The sequence below is a fragment of the Aotus nancymaae genome, unplaced genomic scaffold, assembly GCF_030222135.1.
Source record: "Aotus nancymaae isolate 86718 unplaced genomic scaffold, 86718_ANA_hifiasm-v0.15.2.pri h1tg000044l, whole genome shotgun sequence".
NCBI classification, from domain to species: domain Eukaryota; kingdom Metazoa; phylum Chordata; class Mammalia; order Primates; family Aotidae; genus Aotus; species Aotus nancymaae.
Window position 1 is genome coordinate 5,045,398 of NW_026988458.1, and position 21,483 is coordinate 5,066,880.

At 41.4% G+C, this 21,483-nt stretch overlaps 1 protein-coding gene and 1 long non-coding RNA gene across 4 annotated transcripts in view; one reads left to right on the plus strand and one right to left on the minus strand.

Annotated features, from left to right (window-relative positions):
* The window catches only part of MYO16 (myosin XVI), a 700,871-nt gene that overhangs the window by 42,207 nt on the left and 637,181 nt on the right, over positions 1–21,483 (minus strand). For all 3 annotated transcript variants that reach the window (XM_064361880.1, XM_064361879.1, XM_021677383.2), the window contains exon 33: positions 7,121–7,279. In XM_064361880.1, coding sequence (XP_064217950.1) covers positions 7,121–7,279 — 159 coding nt within the window. The remainder of the gene's footprint in view (positions 1–7,120; positions 7,280–21,483) is intronic.
* On the plus strand, positions 4,894–8,259 carry LOC110569581 (uncharacterized). Its single transcript, XR_002479663.2, has 3 exons — positions 4,894–5,174; positions 5,482–5,556; positions 8,075–8,259. It is a non-coding gene; the product is annotated as an uncharacterized LOC110569581 (long non-coding RNA).

Consider the following 21,483-nt stretch of genomic DNA (forward strand, 5'->3'; position numbering starts at 1 on the left):
CTTTTCTCTGGCTATTAGACTTTCAGTCAGATAGGAATATGAATTCCAAAGAATGTGCACAATTTCCACAAAGAAAGTGATGTTGTAAAATATATATTAAAGATATTTATGGGCTCCAACCAAAGGCTCCTTGGCCGGTGGTCTGAATTGATTCCGAGGTGTGGCTGATGGAAGCCTTCTTAGGTGTTCCCAGAACTGGTGCGGCCGGTGCTCTAATGACCCTAAGTTCAATGTGGCGCCAGAGTCGATGCACAGAATGCAGATTTCCTGGCCCTGCAAATGATGTCCCCCAACTCTTTGCCTTAGGAAGCCTTTATTCAACACAAATAACCCTTATTGTGCATTGAGGAGGAACATAATGCAAATTAAAAAGAGACAATTTGCACAGAAAGATAAATGTAAATGCAATCGCAATGACTGTATCCTTTAATTGCCATTTTTCTTCATACTCAGACATATTATGTATATTCACTGAACAGCAAGAAAGAAAATAATACTGAACATAAAATGCCCTAGTTGGAATTTTTTATAACTCAGTGTCCCCACAAAATAAACATCTTTATGTTCACAATATTTTGTTTGATAAAGCTAAAACACTCTAACACTAAAAACTGCTCTTTCATCTAATGATAAATAACCACAAGTCCAGGGAATAATTAAGTATACAAAAAAAAAAAGATCCAAGTCTGCGTTCACATCAGTAAAAGGACGGCAATTAAAGTAAGTGATAGCTATAATTACCCACACATAACTATATTTCAACAAATGAACAAACAGATAATTATTTCTGGGAAGCAGAGGTAGCATGCGGATACTGGCATTCAAAAGAGACACGTTTCCTAGAAAATAACACTGTTTGTGATTCTATTAGAACTTTACGTTATTTTAAACATTTATTTTCATCTTGTGCCCTTATTTAGAAAGCACATTGGCTGCACGTTGTAAGTTATGAATCTGTACTAATAATTGCGTTAAGAGTTACCATGCTCATGTATACATCACATGCTGCACATGTGTAAGGTTTGTTCAATTTCTATAATACTGACTAGGGCAGTTTTTCTGACTCTGCCCTCTGTTAGCATGTAATAAGCAATCTTGTTTCAATCAGTAAAGGCCTACTGAGGGCCTAAGTATATAGGGCACTGTGCTGGATGTTTTAAAAATCATGGGGGAAAGCTCTGGGCACTCAGAAATGCATGGCATTCACAAGAGCAGATCAGCATAAATGTGTCAAGTTGCTTTGAAAGATTGAATTTCCAATTGAAATAATTTTCCTTCTGCACACATAACTCTAGAGATTTTCAAGTGGTTTTTAACTAATGACAGCATAGCACAAACTTTATTTTAAAATCTGTAGGCACATAAGGGAGAACACAGAAATCTGTGTTGCAGGCTTTGGCCATACACATTGTTACATGCTGAAGTTTAGAAGCCTGATACTCCTAAAGAATTGATATTATTAATTTCATGGGGCCTATTCCACAAACATCTCCATTTTGGACTAGAGAATTTTTGTTTGTTTTCTTGGTGTTTGGTTATAGTTTGATATTTAGAGTAAGACTCACAGTTCTTTTTTTTTTTTTGTATTTAGTTTTTAGGATCATCTTCAAGGCTGTAGCTTTTGCCTTTTGCCTCAAAACACGAAAATGTTAAATATTTTGGTGAAGAGTTCTTTTTCTCCATATCTTTCTTCTTCTTCTTTTTTTAAACTGCAGAATCGTGATGACCACACAAATAAAGAAATAGCACCCTGGCAGCTCTGCGGAAGCTCCTGTGGCCGTCTCTCCAAATCACTACCTGCTTTCTCCTCCGAATGAAATCGCTCTCCTCACTTGGTGGCAGTCCCTTCTCCGTGCGCCTCTTCCTTGTGTGCAGGTCTCTAATTCTAGAGTGTGCGTGGTAGTATCGCCCTGGAGTCTTCAGTTACATTTCTCTAGTTACTAATGAGGTTGGACTCCACTAAAAATGTTTTTCTAAGCATGTATTCGGGTATCCTGTCCAGTTTTCTTTTCAGTTGTCTTTTGTTTTTAATTTAAATAAACGATGAATATTAGCCTTTGTTGGGTAACTTTGTTGAAAATATTTTCTCCCTATTTATGTTTTATTTTTCATTATGGTTAACACTTTTGTGTCTTGTTTAAGAAGCCCTTCTTTCCTTTTGCGAAGAAAAAAAAACATTCTCCTATTGTTTATTCTATCCATTTTATGATCTGACATTGGCGTACAGATCTATAATCTATCAGGAATTGTTTTGCGTGTATAGCATTAGGCCGGGTCAAGTTTCACTGTTTCTTCCACATGGATAGCAATCAATTATTCTTCCCCAGTGCCCTACCGTGCCAATTTTGTCATAAATTAAGCGGCTAATTACGCAAGCTGGAGTAATACTGTTTTCTTTCTCCTCCGTCCTTCCTATTCTCTGAAAGAGTTTATGTGACATTGGCATTATTTCATTCTTAGGATTCTGGAAAAATACGCTGGAGAAACCATCTGGTTTTGGGGATTTCCTTGTAGGAAGGCATCAAATGACAAATTCCTTTGATTTAACATTTACAGTGTTGTTTAGCATTCTTGTTTCTTTTGTACATTTTTGTATTTTTTTTTTGAGAATGTGATTGTTCATGTAAATTTGCAAATTTTTCTTGGCATAAAACTGTTCATAATATTCTCCTCTTATTATTTTTAATTTCGGCCAGATCTGTGTGGATGTCCCTTTTCAATCCAGAATCTATTTGCGCCCATTTTCTCTATTTCTCTATCCCCTTGCAAGAAAGTTTTCAATCTTATTAATGTTTTCAAGATAATTTTTTAGAAAAACAAACAACTTTCTATCTTCATTTCCTTTCTACCCCTTTTACATTATTTTGTTATTTGTTTTATATTCCAATAACTTATGCTTTTATTATCTCTATCATACCTTCCTTCTATTTTCTCGATGTTTAATTTTTGTTCTATTTCTAATTTCTAGATACTTTAAACATTCATTGTATTTGTTCTCTTGTGATACAAATGTTTGAACCCATATATTTCCATTTCTTGAGAGTTCTTTTGTGTGACATGGATGGAATTGGGGCCATTATTAAGACACAGAATGACAAACACTGCATGATCTCACTTATAAGTGAGAACTAAATAATGTGTACACATGAAAGTAGAGTGTGGAATAACATACACGGGAGTCTCAGAAGGGTGGAAAGGTGGGAGGGTGGATGGAATGAAGCACGTGAAACTACTTAATCAGTATAATATATATTATTCAGTTGATGATGACTGAAAGCCAAGTTATCACCACTATGCAGTACATCCACTATTGAAACTGCACCTGAACCCCTTAAATTTATACAAAAAAGACATTAGCCACGTCCTAAAAGTTCTGTTGTCATATTTGCATTGTCATTAGTTAAAATGTTTTGGTTTTTAACTTATTTTGTGATTTCTTCTTGAATACATTAATTCTTTAGAGATGTAATTTTCTTTTCTTTTTTTTTTTTTTTTTTTTCCTGAGACGGAGTCTTGCTCTGCCACCTAGGCTAGAGTGCAGTGGCACAATCTCGGCTCACTGCAACCTCCACCTCCCGAGTTCAAGTGATTCTCCTGCCTTAGCTTCCTGAGTAGCTGGGATTACAGTCATGCACCACCATACCCAGGTGATTTTTGTATTTTTAGTAGAGATGGGGTTTCACTATGTGGGCCAGGCTGGTCTGGATCTCCTGACCTCAGTTGATCTATCTGCCTCAGCCTCCCAAAGTGCTGGGATTGCAGGCATAAGCCACCACGCCCAGCCTAGAGAGGTAATTTTTGACTTCCAAAAACATAAGCACTGTTGTTGCATTTTAATATTTGCACATTGTATCTTTTCCTTTTCTATCCCTTTACATTTAATCTTTCAGAATCCTCATGTCTTACTGTTTTCTTAGTTTTTAAAATAGTTAATCATTTTTCATATCAATTTATATTAAATGTGTCTTTTAAAGTTTATTACAATTAAATAAATTTATTTTCATATGTGCTTTTATATCTACCATCTCAGAACTTTCTCCTTGCCCTGTTTTTCCTATTTTATCCTTTTTTTTTCATCTTTTGAGTTGACTTTTTATGATTTTCTTTTCTTCCTTTACTAGTTTGGAAATTATCTACCCCATTAATATTCTTTCAAGAGTTACCTTTGAGGTTATAAGTGGCAAGTTAGGTTTATCAGTGTGTAATATTAAATATTATTTGACCTCTCCAAATGTTACTTGCCTTTTAAATTATTCTTTATTCTCTCCTTTATCTCTAAGCATTCTATCAATGTCTAATTCTTTTCATTTTTTCTAAAAATATCCTTAACTCCCTTTCATCATTACAGGAATTTTGGGGAGGCAGTTATTTTATTTGAGCATGTTTACTATGCCATTTCATTGTCTTTGGACTTCAGCTGCTGTTTTTTGAAGGTAGCACACCTTTTTACCTCTAGTTGCTTTCAACATTAATTCTTGGTCTCCATTTTATAGGTATTTCACTATGATACGTGTAGGATAGTTTTATGTATCCTACTCAGGCTTTGCAAAAGTTTCTGTTCTGTTCTTACAAAATTTGGATTGATTATGGCAGAACTTAGAAATGGTAAGATTCACCTTTTTCAGACATACATAGCTGTGCATCTGCAGAGACAGGAGCACTCCTGGTTGTCTATAACCCGCATGTCCCCTGAAGTTCATCTCCTGCCATTACCCCCAGCCTCCGGAACCCACTCACCTGTTTCTGCCTCTACAGCTTTGCTTTTTCCAGAATGTCATATAAGCAGGATCACACTTAGTCTTTTGGCTTTTTTTTTTCACTCAACACAATGCTTCAGCCATCCCTTGCGATGCACGTGACAGCCAATCACTCTTATTTATTGCAGAGTTCATCCATCCATGTGCTAGTTCCGCCTGTGAGATGCCGGTAAGCCCACCTCCAAACACTCACGGACTCCTCACCTGCTGAGTGTGGCCTGGATGTAGTGACTCAACTGAACGTGACAGAGTGCGGGGCTGTCACTTTCAAGATTTGGTGATGTGAAGTCTGTGGCCTCCATCTGGGGTGCTCTCTCTAGGATTGCATGCTCAGGGGTGTGAGGGGAGCTGCTGTGCTGTGAGAGGCCCATGTGAGTTGATTTGGATGTGAACCTTCTGCAGCCTGCCAATAGCTATGTGAGTGACCTTGAAAATGGATCAGCCTTCACTCAAGCCTCCAGATGACTGTGGCCTTGGCTGACAGCTTGATGCTGTCTCATGAGGGACCTTAAGGCAAAGGCACCCTGCTAAGCCACACACGGCTTCCTGGCCCACAGAAACTATGAAATAATCACCATTTCTTACATAAGGCTCCGAGTTTTGTGAGTAATTTTTTGCACAACAATGGATAACTAATACAAGTCAGTCACCAGTTGAAGGATGTTGAATGTATTTCCAGTTTTATGTAATTACAAATAATGTCACCATAAGCATTTGCATACAGGTGTCTGTGTGGACACTGTTGTCATTTCTCTTGGGAAGATACTGAGGAGTGGGATTGCTGGATCCCATGAAAAATGTCTGTTGAACGTTATAAAACTCTGCCAACTTAAATCTGTTTCCTGATGCTCTTTCATCAGTGCTGGAAGATGCTCTGACATTTCTCACCAAGTCCTCCTCCTGCTTGTATACTTTCTCTTTTTTCCCTAAGACTTCAATTGTCCTTCTCATTGTCCTTTATCTCTCTAAACAGTTGTCTGGAATTTCCAGTCTTCTCTTTTGCTTCAGTCTGTTTCACTCTGGAGATTTTCTGAGTTATCCTCCACTTCCACAGTTTTTTCATTTATTTTGTTTTAAACAATGATATCTAATTAATTTTAACTTCAGCCTCTGTTGCACTCAATTTTATTACTGTTTTCTCCAATTCCAGAATTTCCATTAGAGGATTTCCTTATAGTTTCCCATTTCTGCTGAAATTCTCATTCTTTTATTTCGTGGGGGCTGAGTAAACATACTTATTTTAAGGCATGTGTCTTTGAATTCTAATCTTTTGAATTCCTGTGGACATACTGCAATTGACAGCTGTCTCTGCTTGTAATTTTTCATCTTATTTTGTGTGCTCCTATGCCTGGATATTTCTGTGTTGGACTTTGCGTTTGAAAAATGGGTTGTAAGAATATTTTGAAGCCTAGGATGCTATTACTCTCCTTTGGGGTAGATTTACACGTGTTTCTCCCAGGTACCTTTAGGCTTGGTTGCTTCTGGGCAACTCTGCTTGGTACTTGGTTCTGGTTCAGTCTGACTTTTGGGAAGAACACTTGAAGGTCCCACCTCAAGGTCTTGGGGTCAGGACTCAGTCTCTTGCCCTGTAATCTGAGAAGGCAGTCAGAAGCACAGCTGGACTTCTTGACTGCCTTCGCTGAACAAGGTGGGTGCCCCTATGTCCCTATGAGCCAAGCCTCAAATGTGGGCTTCCTTGCTTCGGCTCACCTTTCACCCCACTCCTACATCTTGAGCTGCTTCCCAGAATTTCAGTGTTGTGATGGTTCTCCGGTGCCTCCAAGCAGACTAAACACACATGCTTTTCCCAGCCCTGTGGGAGACTCTCTGGAATAGTTGTTCTGAATCTTCCCATCAGTTCTTCCTAGAAGCCTTTGTCTTCATTTATTTGTGAGAGAAAATACTTGCATGATCCTCAGCTTTTGTACATGCAACCAAGCCACTTTGTGTATGTGGGACTCACTGATGCACTTAAAATACCTGAAGTCAGTCTGGCACTTACCACTTCTTTAGTATTATTTTCCTTCACATTTCTTAGTTGCAAAAATAAATTTTTTAATTAAAAAATTGGTAGAGAACCCATTGCCTCCTTCTGCTCCATATAAGACTAATTTCAGACCAGTTTTTTTAGACTAATACTCCATGAAATTTCTGAACAGTCAACAAAGAGTGAATACAATTCTAATTCTTTAACCTAAGCAATTATATGCTGACAATAATATCTACAGGAAGTTTCATGACTGATATTCTGTTTTCCAGTTTTTAACCTTACTTCATTTTCATATTTTAAATCCATTCCTTCTAGAAAGTTGATACAGTCTAAAACTTTTATCCATTTACTTCTGAGTTTAAAAAGTGCTTACCATTTGAGATGGAATTTCCATTTTCAGTAGTTATAGCACTAGATAGTGAATTAGATAACTGAATTCCATGGTTGTTTGCATTTCTATCTTGAGTCTCGGAAGCAATTTCTGATGTGCTAGGGTCATCCCGGCTACTTAGGTTCATGTTAGTTTCAAAACCTAAAATAAATTTTAGAAAAGATTATTATTGTCTGATAACATGTATTGAATACATTGAATATAACATTCAGAGAAAATAAGAAGACATCAAATCGAACATTCATGACATTTAAAATGACATTATTTAATAATCTTTAATCAATTTTGTAGCCTATATAATATTCACCAAATTTGGCCACAATGGTGTTAAACAAAAAGGAAAATGTTAAGTGGTAAAAATCAATTGCATAATTTACTGCATTTAAACATATTTATGCAGAATTTCTGATGTCATAGATCAAATAACTTGTCATTATAGTATTGCCTATCTTGAGAAAGCAATGAGTTTATGTTTCAGGAGTTTTCTGAATTATTAAATTTAAATAAATTTAGGTAATCTTATAGCTTTGGAAAAAATGAGAAACATATTTTCAACATCACTGTGAAATTTCTTAGTGTCCATATTGGAATACTAAACTTCAATACCCGATTTTTGCATTCTGTACACTGAGACCATTACACAAGTATTTAATGCATGTTCTATATTAAGTGTTTTGAGAGGTACGAACATAGAAGCCATTGTCCAAATTCCGCTGAATGGCCAAATGAAGGGCCTTTTCAAAAGGATGTAGTATTAATAAAACGAAACAAATGCTTGCGCTTTGGAGCAATGTTTAACAGAGGTAGGTTTTCCCCACGGTCACTGCATTACCCTTCGGCACACAGTCGCTTTGCAAATCAGGCACAACTGCCCATCAAGAGGTCAGACATCCCCCCATCACCACCTCTGCCAGGTTCCCTTTCTAGACTGCACAGATGCACCTGGGGTTGGCTCTTGCTTCCCAAGGAATCTCAAAAAAGCTCCAGCCTAGAGGTTATTTTTGATTCAGCATCAAGGATACGTGTGCAACTCTGGTTCTTTTCTCTTGGGACACAGTAGATTCTGACTGTCTTAAAGTTAGGCCCTTCTAAAGATTTAGACTAACACATTTTTTGAAAGGAAGAACACGCATCATTTGCTTCATTATACTTTAAATACGGCAGAACAGTGTATTACCATCCCAATCCCAATCACCACTACCTCCATAGGCAGAGATGTTATCCCTATTTTGCTGAAGAAGGAATTACGGTTACTCAGAGTCATGTAGCTTGAAAGAGACAGAATTGAACTTTAACCTGTATGTTGTCATTATTATTCAGTCCTTATTTTTCATGAAAAGACAAATTGGATTATGTCATTTCCATGCTTAAAACTTTTGGATAAACTGCTGTTGGTTACAAACTACAGAAAGAAGGAGGGAAGGAGTGAGAAAGGAAAAACAATGGAAGGAAGAAAAGAAGGAAGAAAGGGAGGAGGGAGGGAGGGACGGAGGAAGAAAGGAAGGAAGGAAGGAAGGAAGGAAGGAAGGCAGGCAGGCAGGCTCGCTCCAGCTCTCCAGAGCTCATCTCTAAAGGCTGGTCTTGACTTGGTCCCTCCTAACTCCTTCCTTGACATTATCTCCTCTTGCCTCTTGAGACATACCCTCAAATAGCACTACAAGCAATGCTTGTTTATCCAAACTCTCCATCTTGACCCCTGTTTTCTTGCTTTGGTGCACTCACGCCCTCTCCCGCATCAACCCTGAGTCTTCCTACCCACCAGTCAGGACCTTTGTCAAATCACCCGCAAGTACCTCTCCTTTATAGGCACAGAGCACAGCCTGCTCTGCCCAGAAAGGAAAGCGTGTAAAGATTTATGAGCTGGAAATGCTGGATAGATGGAATAAAGGCAAAACTATTGGCTTTGAAAACTAGGCAGAAGACTTTGTATTTAAATTTTCCAGTAAGCCACTGTGTCTCCTGGCTCCATTATACATAAAAACAAAGACCTTCAGTCAAGTTATCACACACAAGAATGGCAACAAAAGCGAAAGTCAGGTTGATATTAACCGTTTTAGCTCTTGACAATGGGCAATTATTGAATGGGCTGAAACTGAAAGAATGCTTATTCAACATGGTCAACTCTGGTTTGCATTTTTTGTCTTAAGCTTCTGAATGCCAGTAAAACAGGTTCTGTTTTAAAACTGGCTCAATATGTACTCACCTGCTTTTATGTTTCTTTCACATATTTCGTTTTTGCATTCTTTATTTCAGTTATTTATTGAGTGCCTACTATGTGTCAGATACTCACTGAGTGCAGGAGATACATAATGAATACCACTACCTGGTGCCTGGGAGCTTCTCCCCCAAAAAGGTGATTGGCAATAAGCAAGCAGATACACAAGCAGATAATGAAACATGGTGGACTCACAGCTGTGTGGAAAACCCAGTAGGCGGAAAACACTGGTGGGGAGCCAGGCAAGGTAGGCAGGGTCCATGGGGTTGCATTTCCTCTCATAGTTGTAGAAAGGCAAGCTCCACACCATGTGTACGTACCCCGGGCAGGAAAGAGCTCACCGTTTTCAGGGAACCAGGTACTAATGAGTCAGGGCCTGGGAAACCACCACAGAGGAACTGAGAGGTTTCATTCTCAGAGCAGTGAGGGCTCCCCCAAGGCTTTGAATGAGGACAGTTCTCTTACATCTGGTGGCAATGAGACACTTGCTGACTCCTGAGCTGAATATTCAGGCTGGCTTCACAACTGATTCTATCTCATCAACTGAGGTATTTAAATTATAGCCCAAATCCTCATTTTTGCTATTAAAGTTTGAAAGTATTTCCATTTTTCGATCAGCAGGTTAAACTATAGCTATGTTTTTTGTTTGTTTGTTTGTTTGTTTGTTTGTTTGTTTTTTGAGACAGAGTCTTACTCTGTCACCCAGGCTGGGGTACAGTGGCATGATCTCAGCTCACTGCAACTTCTACCTCCTGGCAGATTCTCCTGCCTCAGCTTCCGGGGTAGCTGTGATTACAGATGCGTGCCACTATGGCCAGCTAATTTTTGCATTTTTTAGGAGAGACAGGGTTTCACCATGTTGGTCAGGTTGGTCTCAAACTCCTGATTTCAAGTGATCTGCTTGCCTTGGCCTCCCAAAGTGCTGGGATGTCAGTGCTTTGTGAGTCACCATGCCCAGCCACCAAGATATGTTTTTAAATGGTCATATAGGTTAGGCTTCAATCTTTAAATTATCTGCTAAATTTTATTTTTTTAAATCTTACAAGCATTTACCTACTTAAGGCTGGCTCTGGATGGGGATAAGGGAATAGGCCCTTCTTAACATAAGGCATGGGAATTAATGGTCAGCGTGATACCTCCTCGCATTGATCTTACAACAGTTACCATCGCCCTGGTGTGTCTTAGTTGCCAATTCCCTGCTAGATGTGGTGCTTGGTTTAGCTCTGTTCTCATGACAGTTCTGAAGAGTTGTCACTACTACGCCTATCTTAGAGATGAGGTCATTGAGGCTTGGGGAGGTTAATCTCTGTGTAAACATTTCACAACTCTTGGCATGGCAGCTGGATTCAGACTGAGGCCCTTAGGGCTCGGGGTCCCCACGCTCATTCTTTGACTCTTGGCTCCTCTACGGAAAGTTTTCCCTCACTGTTTCATTTGCAATGTAAAGGATAGGATAGGGCAGCTTCTTTCCTCTGACAACTTACCACCCAGGCCTCGGTGGCAACGAACTGGAAACTGTTGCTTGCAAAGCTGCAGTCTGGCAGCTGCAATAACGTCGCAGCTTCAGTCTTGACATCCCCTCTTTGGGGTTCTCCTCTGCTCGTAGTAGCCGGGGGATTCTACTGAATTATGCATCAGCCTCTGCTCATAAACACCATTCTCCCAGTTAGATCCAAACACGTATAAGCAGCCGTGCCCTGACTTGTTAATTTCTAGATCCAACACATTGAGAACCAAATGCAGAAACTCTGGATGGTTGGATTCTGCTGGAAAGTGGTAGCCTAGCGCACAACATTGCTTGTCAAAAGCACTTCCATTAACCAGCACTTCAGCAATGCGGGAATTACAACAATCAGAAATCAAGCGGACACTGGCATTAGGTTTGAAGAGGTCTTTGTTAAAAGTGCATAGACATGATGCATGCTTTCAGGGGAATTTTAGGAATATCACAGTGCAAACAAAATCATCAAGCCTTTTCACGCCTTCGAGCAGTGGCTATCAGAGTTCTGAGAATGAAGAAAAGTCACATCAAAAGAAAATATTTGAACTCTCAGTGAATTTAAGTAAACAAGTAGGGAAGTGAACACTGTAAATCCTGTGTAATATTCAAAGGCGTGTCTGAGACATGTTTGTGTCTCTGCATCTGGTGAAGTAAGGGGTTGTGCGGTTCAGTGACATCCTGTCTAGGTCTACGGTAACACAGGTTGGTCTGGATACCTGCAGGGTTTCCTTTTAGCTTATTAACAAGATTTCTCTGTGACCTGGGCTTGGTGCTGTTTTTATAGGTACAGAAGAATTGAATCACATCATGATCTGACTCAAAAATAAAGTCTTGGCTTTTGCATTAGGATATGATTATTAACTACAAGTATGCAGGTAAGGTACGTTTAAGTTGAATTTTAATCTAGGGAGAGCAAATCTCTAAATGTTATTTGGTTGTCTTGTGCTAGTTTTTATATAACTGAAATATCACTCCACGTCAATGTGATTCTGTTTTAAACCGTTGCCCTTGATAGGTGCTTTTTGACCCCCAGAGGACATTCAGCAACATCTGGAGACATTTTTTAGTTGTCAGAACTGAGTGATGGGGGTGTGCAACTGGCATCTGGTGAGCAGAGGCCAGAAATGCTGCAAAACCTCCTGTAATGCACAGGACAGTCTCCCAGCCTGGAATGACAGTATCCGGCTCAGAACGTCAATTGTGCTGAGGCTGAGAAAGCCTGCTTTAAAACCTAAGTCAGATCATGTCATTCCCGACTCAAGCCTCTCTGCTGGTTTCTGAGTTGATTCACATTAAGATGCAAAGCCTTCCTGAGGCTGAAAGGACCTTGCATGCCCTGACTCCTGCTGGCCTTGGGCCCCGGCCCCCCTTACACGCCTTAGGCCTTGGCCTCGGCCTTGCCTTCCCATCCCTGTCAGCCTCCCCGCCTCGCTCTCCTTCTCCAGCGTCCAGCAGGGCGTGACAGCTGCGCTGTGTTCAGGCCTCCTGGATGACCTTCTGAAAACCAGCACCTGTCTCCCTTGCCAGGTCAGTTCCTGTCTCCGCGTCTTGCTTTAGTTTTCTACACAGTCCTTCTCACTGCACAGCACAGAACGGCTCAACTGTTTGTTTTCTGTCTCCTTCCTCTGGAATGTGGGCAAATACAATATGGGTTGTATTTTCAGTGCCTAGAATAGCGCCTGGCACACAGATGGCGCTCAATTAATATTTGTTGAAAAAAGAAGAATGGACAATAAACTAGTTTTAATAATGTTGCTATAGAAATTTTGCTTTCTGAAAGGAGCTATACTTTCTGTACCTGTAAAATAGTGTATACATTTACTAAATGAAAACTTTATGCAAATAAGTACAGTAACACCAGGCACCACAATGACCATTTCTTCCCATTCACACGAGACTGGCAATATCTGGAAGCATTTTCAGGGTTAATACACCTTTGAGTGCTGAGCTTTACTTATTTAAAAGTATAAGTTAAGGAAAATATCTCATTGCATGAGGTGAATATTTTCTTTTATGCAAAGGAGGGGAGCTTGTTAACTTATGAGGGAAAAGACCTATGGATGTTTGAAACCAATTCCTGACCATGGTTTGAGAATTCAAAGACACCAGGTCCGTACATACTCAGCTTTTTAAATTATACTTTACATTGATTTACAATCTGTAATATCAGGAGATAAACATCAGTTTGATAAATGTTGGCATGCTTTGTGCCGAGTGCGACTCTGGAGTCCTGGTGACCGGGGTGGGAACAGTGCGTTGACCTGTAGTTAAGTGAGGGGGATTCCATGCACCCCTCTCTTCCCCAGGCCCAGGGAGGGACTCAAGCAATGGGCAAACAGCTAACATTTGTAATACTTTACAAATGCAGACTTGGATTTATTTTCTCATTGTAAGTCAATGTCCACTTCACTCTCTAAATGTTCACTTTCATCTTTATTTTTTTTTTAAAGACGTTCCCCCCTCTCCTCAATTGTATATGCTTCAATTTCTGGTCAAATAGCAGAATGGGTCTCAAGCATGGAGGCCTCTAGCCGTAGTCTACATGACGAAATCTTTACCCATGAGTAATTCACAGGCTGGGAGGAGAAGCAGGTGTGAGGTCACTGGATGAGGTGACAAGGCCACATCACCTCCTGCTCACCTTGGAAATGTTTTATGGGAAAAGCCTGACCCCTCACATGGAACAAGACTGTTTTATAAGTTTGTCCTGACGGGAGAGGCATGAATAAACATCAGGCATGTGTCTGGGAAAGGAGAGGCAGGAAGGGTTTTGTGGAGGGAAAAAGAGGTAGGATGGAGCCGGAGAAGAGAAACTTCTCTTAAGGAAGGATGCAAAAATTCTGCAGGGGAGGAGAGACGTTTCTTACTAGGGAGAGAGAAATGTTCTTGAATAATTCTGGGAGAGCTGGAGAAACAGGGGGAGCCTCTGGGGGTTCAGATGAGTCCTTGCTCCAAAGCAAGAGCAACAAGAAACTGGCAGAATGAAAGTGCTTGGTTCACCCCTGGGAAGGCAGACAGATACCCGCGAGCACAGCGGCCACTCTCGAAATGTGAGTGCTGACAGCAGAAGAAAGGAAGAGTGGTGGGCCATGAGCAAACCATATTCCCCTTCCAAGCTAGGGAGTTCTCCATTCATTCAACAGGTATTCACGTCTTACAAGGTCCAAACCTGGTGCTAAGATTTACTTTAGAGCTTTAAGAAATATTCTTCTGAAAGAAATAATCCATCAAGTACTTACATTTTAGAGGGGCTAGGGGCACAGCAGATAACAAGAATTATGACAACTGGGTGAGCGCAAGAAGAAAAGGCACTACGTCTATCCTGGGGGCGGGGTAGAAGAATGAATACCTGGAAGCGCCTCTGTGGATTCGCATCCTGCTCAGCTAGTTTATTTTGATCGTTTTATTCATTTGTTAAAGCCTTTGACACTTATGATGTCAACCCATGTGACAGGGACATCCACGGTGCATTCTAAGGGATGGTTTTTCCCAGGCTTCTCTGTGGTGAATCAGTGCTAAGGGGGACTGCCGCCTTCAGGGCATGTGTTAAGGTTGCAAAGGGCCAGGGGCTGGGATGGGAGCTCTGCAGAATGCTTAGGAGAGGTCAGAGTGGGATGGAGCAGCCAGGTGAGCCTCTGTGGTGCAGGCAGGAGGAAGAAGCACTGGATTCTGAGCTGTGGACAGAATGTGGAGAGGGGAGGGAAAAGGAAGGGAACGCCACAAAGGCGGAGGCAGAGCTGACTGCGCTTGAGGGAGAGGAGGCTGGCTCTGCCCACATCTCCACACTGGGAAGGTGGGGCAGAGAGCTTTGGAGTCTATGAGCATCATAGGAGTGGGTTCCAGCAAGTATTTTGAGCAAGGGCATGCTGTGAAGAAGAAGATTTTTTAAAATATATATGTATATTAATCCAGCAAAGAAAGTATACAGCTGAATGAGCCTTGAGGAGAGATTAGAAAGAGAGCCAGGGGAGAGGCTGGGGAAGCAGAGGAAGGAGTGGGAAGGCAGGAGGACGCTGAGTTCAATCCCTCTGGGACCCGTGGGGCCCGCAGCAGCTGGGCGTGGTTCAGAGCCGCAGCTCCCACCTGAAGAGCAGGACGCATCTGGGGTTGGACTTGCGGACTTTGAAGTGACAGCCACAGGCCTGAGGATTAAATTGAGTGGCAATTTTTTGAACAAAAGCATTTATTGGCACTGAAAAGGAAACCGCTAGGAGAGACTTAAAAACCTCTCAGGAAGGAGGAATTTTCTAGGAAGAGACACTCCCAACCATGAGTAGGCAGCAGAAGGGGATGCCCAGCTGACTGCCGTGCAGGAGGGCAGGTGTGGGCTTGCTGCAGGGGCTGCAGGCCGGGAGCCTTGACAGAGGGCAGGGCTGTTCACTCGGAGGGCGGCTGACATCCTCAGCGCCGGGGAAAGGCCAGGAAGCAGGGGAGAGAAAGGAGCCAGGGAATGTTTCCCCAACAAGATGCTGAAAACATTGTTTTTCTCTTAGGTACCTGCACTAGAGATCAGATTAGAGTGTATTTTGGAATCCTGTGAGATGGGACCCAGGTTTCAGTAACGCAGGAGAAAAACAAACTATAGCTGTTTGGCTGACTTAATACTGAGAGTGCTATGTAAGGCATAAAAAATGTGAAAATACATTTTAAACTCATTACTCATACTGGCTATAACTCATTCTGAAACTCTATAGGAAAATTCCTCTTCAGAAAGGCGACCGCGTGAAGGGAATGTGCTTGTTTCTTCCTACTTGGCATCAAGGCAAAGTACAAATGCAGAGAGAGGGGCCTGGCAGGCTCCCACCACTTCTCAAGCTCTCGTTTGTAAAATTTAGAAGTCGCAGCTCGACAGCGCTCGCAGATACACATAGATGGTGCGTAATTAAATTTGGATAGAAGCACTTCGACCTGAAATTGGCGTCTCGCTTGTGTTAAACCAAATCTAGTTTGTGTTACACAGGGCAACTCCTTTGAAATCTCTGAAACAGAGATTTCTCTGGAATCCTGTGTTACTGCACATAAGGAAGAAATGCAGACAGGCTTTGCCATCCCCCCACCCAAGTCTACCTGCATTCCACTTTATAAGCTTCTAGGAAGTGATTTGTTTTCTTTTACATAATGCATTTTGTTTGTTTGTTTGTTTTACACAATAGAATTTTCTTTCCTTTCCATAATAGCATAATCCCAACATTTGTGTTATTGTCTCTCAGAAAGACGAATTTCAGGTGTGAAGAACCACAGAAGCTGATCTGAAACTTGAGAGGAGAGGGTTCACGTGGCGATGGATAGATGTGAGGAGAGCGGAAAACCGTGAAAGGGGAAATGTGATAAACCCACGGAGGTGACACACGTCAATCGTGTGTGTTTTGAATGGCACAATTCTAATCGCCTCTTGAAAATGTGGGACAGATTGTCTCCTCCCCTTGCGAACGCCTGCAGAAATGTATGGGGAGAGGGCATCTGAGTCTAGCTGTGATGGAGGTCTGGGAAGAGAACTGGGTTCCCAGGCAGTTACTCTTGTGACACAGCTGTTACCCACACTATGTGGACAGGTTATATTTCTACAAACATTGATTACTCAAGAAACAGAAAAATCTAGCACTGCAGACCTTGGAAGGGGAATGCGTGCTGAGAAACTATTTGCTCGGCCGTCTACTGACCTTAAACGTCTAGGGCTGGGCTCCCGACATTCCTTCCTACTTGTTAATAACCCCTTATGAAATCACCACCCGGGAGTAGATGGAAATTCCTCTTGCACTTATGTTTTAAGCATTCTTCTGCGGTAGCGAGCGCCGCAAATACTTATCCTTCAGGTTAAGCAGGGAGGAACGAAAACGTCTGCCCGTCCTTCACTCCTAACTCTTGCCACCCACGCCCCTGCCAAGTCGAAGGAGATGGTTTGTGCTAGAAAACACCAACCGAAGTAGGAAGCAGAGCGATGTCTTCAGCAACATATGTGCTGAGCAAGGGAAGAAATGCATCGATAGTAAAGCTAAAAAATGACTGTCAGTGTAAATAAGGCTTTCAGTACCCAAAAACGCACAGAAAACTAAGTCGTGCCAATTTCCTTTTAAATTTAACTAACTGAATCCTTTTTTGCCCATTTATTCTGTCCCTGCCATAAAGGGGAAAAAAATCACTTCAATCCCTTTCCTTTTCTTGTACTTGGGTAGTTTTTTTCTTTTTCTTTTTTAACATAATTAGTCGAGTATGCAATACCTAAACAACAAGCCTGCCTGGCCCAGAGCCCCGTTCCTCATGCATACTTTTATAGGTCATGAGGTTATTTATATGGCTGTTATTTTTACATTTCCTCAGTGCCAGGTGGTAATGTAAATCCAGGAGTCCTGAGCCACGATGTGTGGCCAAGTGCACGGTTGGTGTCAGCAACATATGCTTTCCCAGAGGGAAATGGTTCCTCCTCACTTTCCCCAGAAAGCGACGGTGAGAAGATAACATCCCTGCTCTTCTGTTGGGAGCATTTCGTGTTGGTGACACCTACAGCCCGGATGGTAAGCTAGTGGTGCCGGTCATCCACAAAAAAGAAACAGCAACAATTAAAGAAAGAAAGAAATAGAAAAACTATAGCAGTGGTGGATGTGAGGTCTTTTCCAATCCCTTGCTCCGAATTTATTACACATTTAATCAACTAAAGTACTTAGTAACGAAAAAGACACAGACCAGGGCCAGTCAGAACAAGCACATGACATCGCCCTTGAGCATTTTGCTGCATCAACATTTCTCCAAGGAGAAACGTGGCGGGCTTGGGCCAGGACACCCGAGGGGATGGGATGGCCGTGGGGACCTTGAGAGCTCGGGGCAGCAGCCCTTCACCAGCTGGCATAAAGACATTTCCATATTTTAATACGAGTGTGGCAGTGCCTGTGGACACCAGCTGAAGCACAGCCCACCTGCCCACACTCACTGGCTCACAGCCAGGTGCTCTGAGGCCTTGAAAATTACATTTAAAATATCTATGGAGATTCAAATTATTCTAGAAATTCTGGACAAGCCACATGTACTGTGTCTTTGATACCTGTAGCGGTTGTATCTCTTCCTGGTGGTAGATTGGCCGGAGTGACTAATTCTTTATATGCTCACGTGACTCAATTTCCCCTGATGGGCCACAGGGCTGGTGCCAGTGATTCGGGAAAGACCAACGACTGGGATGCCGTCGAGAAAGACCGAGCCTAAGCTCCCAGTGGATTCGCACTTCACCCAGGACCACAGGAAGAGACCATCAGGTGGCCAGGCAGGTGGTGGGATTTACCATCTCCTAGCTCTTCATTTCTTAAATAATTAATCAGCCCAGATTAATCCTTCTTCTTTTTTTTTTTTTTTTTTTTTTGAGACAGAGCCTCCCTCTGTCACCCAGGCTGGAGTGCAATGGAGCAATCTCGGCAACTTACGCCTCACGGGATCAAGTGATTCTTCTGCTTTAGCCTCCCCAGTAGCTGGGTTTACAAGCGTGCACCACCATACCCAGCTAGTTTTTGTATTTTAAGTAGAGACGGGGTTTCACCATGTTGGCCAGGCTGGTCTTGAACTCCTGACCTTAGGTGATCCACCCACTGAAGCCTCCCAAAGTGCTGGGATTACAGGCGTGAACCACCTTGCCTGGCCAGATTAATCACTTTTACAGTATATAGGTTCACATGCAAATAGAAACATAGAAATAGCAAGAAAAAAATATATCCTTTCTATATCTATGTATCTATAGCTATTCTGATATAGTTACTCCAAAACATAATTTGATTATGCCTTTTTAAAAATTCTTTTAATGTGCAGGATAAGGCACACAGTGGCCTCTAGCACACGGGAAGGACATCGCCCTCTTGTTCTGATATTTTCTCTTTTGCAAATTTTGTTTCCTATTTGTCTGTATAAATCCTCCCGTCTAGACCAGTGTTTCAGAGAACACATTTGTGGGCTCAGAAATCAACTTAGTGGGTCACAACAAGCATTTTCAAATGAAAAAGAATAGAATACTACCAGTAAAAATGCAGCACTTAACAAGCATCATGGCTAAGCAGTGTTTTGTGAATCCTGTGTAGTGTCTTTATGTAAAACATGATTCTCGCTCCTTGGATGCGTCGGAGTTTTCAAGTTTCCCTGCCACGGTCTGCTTAAGAGAGAACCCACATTTCATTTCAAAAATCCATACAACTCCATGCAATGTCTGGCACCAAGCAGATTCTTTTGAATAAATGAATGAAGTGTGCTTTTTGTATTTAATGATTTTTCCAAACCTTTTTGAAATTTTGAAGCAAATTGCAAATAGTAATAGGAAATACTACTGCTGCTAGTTTTACCATTTTGCCTGAAGTTAACCTCTGATATTTTACAGCCTAAAAAAACTACATATCCTAAGACATGCCATAGGATAATTGTATCATCTGATAAAAGGAACATTTGTTTCCAAAGCCATTGCAGAGGATTCCTAAGACACACTCAATCCGCACAGAAATGGAAATGCATTCCCATTAGCAGCTGGGACACATCACTGGATGTTTTAATGATCATCAGATTAAAAAGACATTTTTATGATCCCACATCTCCATATATAATGCACAGAGCTTCTTTCCTGTGTCACTGTCCCCAACCTCTAAATTAGAGATAATTTCAAGCCTGGGTAAGTGTACGGTGGAGACCCCCCACTAAGCTGCAACTGCATCAGTGAAATTAATGTTAACAATTAGGGTTTTACTGTCTGGTATGACATGTAAGTGATTCAACCAAATCTCTAGTTGTGCTAAGGTTTATGTGGTGCAAATAGGGCGTGACTAGAAGGAGCTAGAACAGCACCGAGGTGTGCTCCTGTCTCCAACATCAAGGCGCCATGGCTCCTATTCCTTAAGGACTGATATAGTTACTCTAAAGGCAACTGATTGATTAAACATGTAAGGGGTCTTTCTTGCTAAGGGGACTTTATTACTGGTTTTATATATATATATATATATATATATATATATATACACACACACACATATATATATGTATATATAAACTACATATATATATGTAGTTAAATACCAAGAGGCAGAGTCAATATAACTCTCATAAAAGTTTTTTAATATATATACTATTTTGCCTCACAGGATCTGCTGCTAGGCATTGGTTATTTACTTAAGGAAGAATCTGTGAACTGCCAGAAGTGTGACGGAGACCACCTACTTTAAGCTGGTTGTTTGCACGCCCATATGTCCCCTCCATCCTGCTGTTAAAACCAGTCCGATCCCCTCCAGCAGGTCATCTCACCTGAGAGCTGAAGTGAAAGGAATGTGAGGCCACCAAACGGGTGTGACCTCAGCAAGTAACTTCACAGCTGGGGTTTGCTTTGTGGTGACATGGAGAAGCCTGTGTGGCGACAGTCCTCACTCTTCGCTTTGCCAAAGTCTCATTTTCACTTACTTCTTCCCAGTTTATCCAGCATTTCATATAAAAGGAAAATAATAAGCCAAAATCCAAAACATACATATTTTTCTGAGACATACCCTGACAAACCAATTGTGCATATATCAGTTCTTCCTTGCTTTAAAATGGAGATTTCCTTTGAAGGACTATGTGTGATTCTGAGCCAGAGTTTTCAGTATCTCTTCTGTGGGCTTTTAGGACTTTGGGTACTGTGCGCATTCTCAGGTGTCTCCTGCAGCCAGTGTTCTGTGGTAAATCAGTGTGAGTCTCGGGTCTAGCTCAGGTCTGACCTTGTTTGGGCTCTGCATATTTTAAAACTTAGTCACGTGTGTGGGAGAGAGAAATGAATCATATTGTTTCTTGTCTTGTTACAATTAACATGCGTTATTAAATCTGCAAATAGCCACTAATTGCCCATGTACACGGTCTAAGTATGAAAACTGAAGATTTCAAGGAGAAAGCAGGGTGGGGCCAGCAGAGGCCTGAGAAGCTGTGTACAGATTACACGGTGGACTACTGTGTTGACTCATGGAACACAGCACTGGGTGAAATGATATTGAATACAGCTCACTCTCGATGGTGCAAAATTTTCTAGGCTAATCTGGGGATTAATCATAAAAATGACTTAAGTCAGACATAAAGAGCCTAAACACTGGTAGATAATTAGGAAATAGGTTTTTCTCTTCCAATGCTCTTCAGGAGAGAGCGAGCATGGCACCTGCCCAGCCTCTCTTTAGGACAATATTCCATGCATCATGTTGCTTCTAAGCATTTCTTCACAAAAGGAAGAAAACCCCAGGATACTGTATTATGTGGCAATAATGAGATGCAGATAGTCAGGAAGGTCCTTATTAACTTGCTTTAGGAGAGCTGCTGAGTGGCTTAGAGGATAAAGCACTGGATTTCTCTGTAGAGCCCCCAGTGGGAGTTTAATTTGCAATCCAGTGTAGAGACACAATACCCAATAGCTGCTTGCTTTAATGGGTTGATAGTATGAAAAATATTTACTGGTTATGAAAGATAATCCACTGCTGAGAAGACTGCCTTATTTCAGAATTTCAGGTACAATAGATCTTTTCCCCGCTGATGGTGCACTGTAGAGCATCCTGGTTGTAAAGGTTTCTTTGCCGCATTTGGCTAATCTAAAAAAATGATAAACTCTTTATGCTAGATACGTATCTCTGGTCTGACGCTAGCTGCCTGCAGATGTACAGC